The sequence below is a fragment of the Equus asinus genome, chromosome 10 (genome assembly GCF_041296235.1).
Source record: "Equus asinus isolate D_3611 breed Donkey chromosome 10, EquAss-T2T_v2, whole genome shotgun sequence".
In the NCBI taxonomy this organism is placed as follows: Eukaryota; Metazoa; Chordata; class Mammalia; order Perissodactyla; family Equidae; genus Equus; species Equus asinus.
Genome location: NC_091799.1, coordinates 18,124,397 through 18,130,760, shown reverse-complemented (window position 1 = coordinate 18,130,760; position 6,364 = coordinate 18,124,397). Strand labels below are relative to the sequence as shown.

The window sequence follows — 6,364 nt, the reverse complement described above, 5'->3', positions numbered from 1 at the left end:
GGCCGGGGATTCAGGTGCAGAGGCGGCGGAGGGGACTTTAGGACCCTGCGCACCGGGAGCGCGCAGTGGCCGGGGCGCGAGCGGCGCGCGAGGCGAGGGGGAGGGCGCGGCTCTCTCGCCAGCTGGGGGCCACCTAGCGCCCAGCCGCATCTCGGGGGGCGGGGCCGAGCCCCCGGGCCGCAGCGCGATTGGCGGAGGCGCGCGGGTGACGCGGCCGGCGGGCGCGAGGCCCCGCCCTCCCGCGCGCGCCCGCGGGTCGGCAGCCTCGCTCTGGCTCGCGCCGCGCCCCCGCGCCGAGTCCGCGCGTCAGTCGGTCCCGAGCGCGGCTGCGGGGCGGCGGGCTGCTGGCGGCGGAGGACGCCGTGTCCTGAGGCGGCGGTGTCCGCGGGCGTCGCGTGAGGAGGCTCGGAGCCCGGAGATTCTCGCAGCGCCATGGCCCCCATCGGCCTCAAAGCCGTGGTCGGAGAGAGTAAGTGGAGTCGGGGGCCTCCCCGCGGGCGGGGGCTGCGGCCGTCTGCGAGCAGCCGGGGCCGGACCTGCCCGCAGCGCTCCGGCCTCCGCGCCGGCTGCTCGCCCCGCCCGGCCGGGGGCTCTGGCTGGGAGGGTCCCGTTATCCCAGCGCCGCCCTCCGCCGAGGGAAGTCCCTCCCGGCCTCCTGCGGCCCGCGCCCGCTTCCCTGCTTCCCCGCTCCCCCCTTCCCGCATTCCTCCCCTTCCCCCATCCCTCCCCTCTTCACCCCATCCTTACCCTTCCTCTCACCCCATCCCTCTCCCCCCGCCCCACCCTTGTTCACCCCATCCCTCCCCTTCATCCCCACTGCTCCCCTGTTCACCCCCTCCCCTGTTCACCCCACCCCTCCATCCCTGTCCCTCCTCTGTTCACCCCACCCCTTCATCCCCACCCCTCCCCTTCATCTCCATCCCCCCCTGTTCACCCCACCCCTCCCCTTCATCCCTATTCCTCTCCATCCCTCTCTTCTCTCTTTACCTCCATCTCCCCTTCACCCCATCTCTCCCCTCTTCACCTGCATTTCTCTCCCCTTCACCCCATCCCCGCTTCGCTCCATTCCCTCTTCCTCCCCCTTCACCCCATCCCTCCCCCCTCACCTCGCCTTTACCCCCTGCAGCCCATCACCCTCCCCTGCTCCCATCACCCTCCCCTGCTCCCCCATTCTTCTTCATTCCCATTACCTTCCCCTCCTTTCCCCTCGCCCCTTCCTCTCCTTCTTTATTCCCTAAGCTCCCAGATTCCACTCCTTTTTCTGTCTCGGGTCCCTCCCTCTTTCCCACCCTCCTTCGTGAATCGTGACGAGCGATTCCTGGCCTGCGCCCTCCTCCCCCTCCTCCTCCCCGCGGAGCCCGAGCGCCGTCCCCGGCTGCGGAGACCCCCCCGCGAGCCCGGCGGCTGTTTTCCGGAGCCTTGGCTCCGCGGGGCCGAGGCCGCCTCACTCCTCCTTCCGGTCCAGGGTCGTGGCTTCAAGGGCGGGGGCTTATCAGGATCTTGAGCCCTCTCAAATCACTGGGGAGACGAGGACCGCTTTCGTGTGCGGCGGGAGGGGTGGCCCTGCCCAGCGCCGCAGTCTGCAGTCGGGGGTGCAGGACGCAGCCCTTGCTTGGCCGAACGTTTCGGGCCGCTCAGACCGCTGTTGCAGGGAGGAAATGGTTGTTTAGGGGTTTGGATGAGAGGCTCAGCGTAAATGGATTTTGAAAAATGGATGGTGGTGAGTGTCGGCTGCAGCGGAGTGAGGGCCGATGGTAATCTTAGGAAAACAGAGTCCCAGTGCTAAGATCGGTGATAGGTGTAGACGTATAAGACCTCTTCAATATTTTGGCTATATCTTTAACAAAAAGCGCGTGAGGATTGCTTTGGCTTTTGCTTCCTCTTTGGAATTAAGAGAAAATTAAAACTGGGCTTTTCTCTGTAGGAGATAAGAAAGGAAATACAATAAAAATGGTGGAAATTACAGTTTCCTTTCCAACCATTGTCTATCATAGCGCGTTCTCTCTTCTCTCTTTTTTTTTTTTTTTGGCTATCAAATGTTTTTGGCTCTGTAGTGTTCCTTTGGAGCATCATAACTGTCTTGTGGTACCCATTCTTTTCGTTGATGTATAGGGAATATTCCCGCCTGTTGTACAAACTTATCTGACCTATTGCATCAGAAGAAAATTGTTATAAAAACTGAATACCAAATGAGCGAGTTTTTAAAGTGCCCACTATAACACCTGCCTTCCCCAGGCAGGAAGGGCTCTAAATCACGTACCTTCTATTTTTTAAGGCCAATCAAAGTGAGTTTAGGGCTTGGAGGACCCATAGCGATCCTCGGATGTCAACACCCTCATTTTAGCCGTGGGAAAGAAATGGAGGCTCAGAGCAGTTAAATGACTTGCCAAAATCAGTGTTAATTAATTTTTAAAAACCTACTGTCCGTTTCCTTACAACATTACTAAAAAGGTAACTTCCTTTATTATTCTAGACATACGATTTCCTTCCAATACCCTTTTAAAAGAGGTGTGAAGCATGGAATGTTATGTTACATATTACATTCTTTCAAATGTTATATTCGAATAAGGGGTTTTTAAAACAAAATCCCTAAGTGTTATAGGAATCAAGTTTTAGCATCCTTTTGCCAGGACCCTTGTTCATGCAGGTAGTTCCTTAGCCCCCCCCCCCCCTTTTTTTAGAAGCAAGCATGAAGGTAAACAAACTAAACATCAATATGCAATATGGCTACAATTTCTTTTCTGAAATAAAGCAAAGCCACTGTTTACCAAAATAAAACCAAAAATACATAAAATTGGTGAATGTGTGAACAGGTTTCTGTTCCTGTAACAATTGAGTTAGGTATAAATTTTGGGGAAAAAAATATTATTGTAATTTTTTTGTCAATGACAGGTTAATTCTGGCTTTTAATTTTGGATGGGGTTTCTAGCTTTGCCTTTTTCCCCTAAAAATAAAAGTAAAATAAAGATGATTGTCTATTAGTGTGTACCAGTTTAAATGTCACCTTCACAGCCTGGTCTTCCCAATCTAAATTAACACCCCATAGTCACTGTTTACTACATTTCTTCATTTTATTTTCTTCATAGTGCTTAAGGTGATCTGAGATGATACTGTTTAGTTTGTGTTTTTTGGTACTTATTGATTGTTTCATCCACTTGAATGTTGCTTCTAGGAGAACAGGGTCTTTATCTGACATGTTCACCACTATATCCCATACCAAGTGGCTTATAGTTGGGTCAATAAATATTTATTGAATGAATGCATGTTATTAAGTATACGATGGAGAGTAAGATAGATGTAGTTTTTGGCTTCTTGTCATATCCTTCTGAGTTAAGTTTTAGAGTGGCGGTAGATACAGGCACAACAAAAGTAGAGGAGGGGGTCAACATCAGCTATTCATTCAACAAATCTTTGTTCAGAGCCTGCTAGGAACTATGGGGGAAAACAGGGACAACTAAAACATGGGACCACTCTCAAACTATTGTGACAGACACAGTCAATCCTGAGGTGCTTTCCCTGTTGCTCCTGTCACCTCTCTTACATACTTAGGGTTCGTCTTTGTGTAGGTCTTGCCCAACTAGACTGCAGGTTCCTTCAGGGGAGAGTAGGACCTCATCTTATTCTTATGTCTATTCTTAGTGGGTGAATTAGTGCTTAGTACTCAGTAAATGTTGAATGAATGACTTAAGCTTTATGTATGGTGACTCAGAGAATGTGCTCTGGAATTAGACTACCTGGGACAAAATTCTGATCCACCACTTATTAGCTGTGTGACTTTGACACATAATGGAACCTTTTTCTGTTTCAATTTCTTCCTCTATAAGATGCATAATAATAGCACCTCCCTTGTGGGGTTCTGTGAGTGTTAAATGAGGTAATGCAGCTATAACATTTAGCACAGTTCTTGGCATATGGTAAATTCAGTAAATATTGTCATTATGAGAAGATCCACAAAGAAATTTAGTAAAAATGTTATGGGATTTTGAGGGCCGCCCCAGTGGCCTAGGGGTTAAGTTCAGTGTGCTCAGCTTAGGTGGCCCAGGTTCAGTTCCCCGGCCATGTACCTACACCACTGATCAGTGGCCATGCTTTGGCGGCGGCCCACATGCAAAATAGAGGAGGATTTGCGATGGATGTTAGCTTAGGGTGAATCTTCCTCAGCAAAAAAAAACTTTAGGAGATTTCGAGAAGAGATAGACTACCTCTGTCCTGTGGGGCCAGGGTTTGAGGGGAGAAAGCAGTCTCAGATAAACTTCTTGAAAGAAGTGCAAATGAACTAGAAAATGGAAGAATCAACCCGAAGAACATGTGGACAATTTGTAATCTGACCCAACTTCTATTTCCAGTTCTACTCATTTCTTTACTTTTTTTGTTTATGTTTTTTCCATAAAATGTAGGTTTTTTCTGCTATTTTGAACAGGGATTGTAAGAGAAGGGAGAATTTCATTTTTTTGGTGGCGTCTTATATCTATTTTATATTAATAGGTGATGTTTCAATTATGCAAATCCATGTTATATCCAGAGCTTACTCCTGTTCAATGAAGTTTTGTCAGTGTGTTACAAAGATGCAAGGATTACAAAATACACTGTTTTTCCTGTTTCCTAGCTGTTAGCAATTACTCCTCATGCTCGTTTATAAGAATCACATTCTTTTGGAAAAAAATGTAGTTTCAATTTGTACATTAAACTTATACCTTTTTCAGACAGGGTCGTGAGTCATGGGATGTGTCAGAAGTTGAGAAGACTCTGGATAGAAGCAGTCTTTGTTCATTCTTGCAGTTTTTTTTTTTTATTAGAAACTTTAGCATACAAATAACCTAAGTATATTTTGAAATATATTAAATACATGTTGCAGTATTTCCATTCTTAAAATTCAGGTGTAATTTGCATACAGTAAAATTCACCCTTTTTAGTGAATTGTTCTTCAGATTTCACTCATTCCATACAGTCACGTAACCACCACCGTAATCAAAATACAGAACAGCGTCATCACCCATCAGATTCTTGTGCTGCCCCTTTGTGGTCAATTCCTCCTCCCACCCCCCGCTCCTGGCAACTACTGAATTGTTTTCTGGCCCTACAGTTTTGCCTTTTCCCAAACGTCATATCAGTGGAATCCTATAGTGTGTAGCTTTTTTAATATGATTTCTCTAACTTAGCCTAATGCTTTGAGAGTCCTCTATATTGCACGTATCTGTCATTTGTCCCTTCCCATTGCTGACTGCTGTTCTGATGGATGGATGTCCTTACAGTTTATCCATTCACCAGCTGAAGGACGTTTGAGTTGTTTGCACTTTAGGGCAATTATGAATAAAGCTTCTATAAGTTCTCATACACAGGTTTTTGTGTGAACATATCACTTAGATATGCAGATACCTAGGAGTGGGATTAATGGGTCGTATGACAAGTGTATGTTTAACTTTATAAGAAGTTGTCAAATTGTTTTCCAAAGTGGCTATACCATTTTACATTCCTGCCAGCAATGCGTGAGAATTCTCATCCTTGTCAGCACTTAGTATTGTCAGTTTTTAAAATTTTAGCAATTCTGATAGATAGTAGTATGTCATAGTTTTAATTTACGTTTTCCTAATGCAATCCTTAATGGTATTAGGCATTTTTTCATGTATTTTTTGCCATCTGTCTATGTTCTTTGGTGACATGTCCAAATATTTTGCACATTTTTTATTGGGTGGTTTGTTTTCTTATTATTGAGTTTTGAGAGGTCTTTATATATTTTGAGTACAAGTCCTTTATCAAATATAGGGTTTCCGAATATTTTCTTACAGTTTGTGGCTTGTCTTTTCATTTTATTAAAAGTATTTTTCAAAGAGCAGAGGCTCTTAATTTTTATAAAGTCCAAGTTATCAATATTTTATGGATTATGCTTTTAGTTCCCTATATATGAAATCTTTGCCTAACCCAAGTTCAAAAAGATTTTCTATGTTATGTTTTTTCTGTGTTTTCTTCTATAAGTTTTATAATTTTAGGTTTTACGTTTAGTCTCTGATCCATTTTGAGTTAATTTTTGTATGTAGTGTGAATTATGGTCCATTTGTTCATGTGTGAGTGTGTGAATGTCCAGTTGTTCCAGTACCATTTATTAAAAGACTGTTCTTTCTTTTCCATTGAATTGTCTGTTCTTTGTCGAAGATGAGTTAGCCATATATGGGTGGGTCTATTTCTAGATTCCCTGCTGTGTTTCACTGATCTATATGGGTGCTTCTGCCAACACCCACTCTGCCTCAATTCCTGTAGCTTTAAAGTAAGACTGGAAACTAGGTATTGTGAGTCCTCCAACTTTGTTGTTCTTTTTCAAAATTCTTTTGATTCTTTTGGTTCATTTGCTTTTCTATATAAATTTTAG

At 45.6% G+C, this 6,364-nt stretch overlaps 1 protein-coding gene across 6 annotated transcripts in view; it reads left to right on the top strand.

Moving 5' to 3' along the window:
* Nucleotides 1-233: 233 nt before the first annotated feature.
* STXBP1 (syntaxin binding protein 1) overlaps nt 234-6,364 on the top strand; it is a 64,979-nt gene continuing 58,848 nt past the window's right edge. For 3 of the 6 annotated variants that reach the window (XM_044778713.2, XM_044778710.2, XM_070518709.1), the window contains exon 1: nt 254-469. In XM_044778713.2, coding sequence (XP_044634648.1) covers nt 433-469 — 37 coding nt within the window. In that variant the 5' untranslated portion in view covers nt 254-432. Of the gene's footprint in view, nt 470-6,364 lie in introns of all 6 variants that reach the window. The other 3 variants (XM_044778711.2, XM_070518710.1, XM_044778712.2) reach the window with 3 other exon arrangements.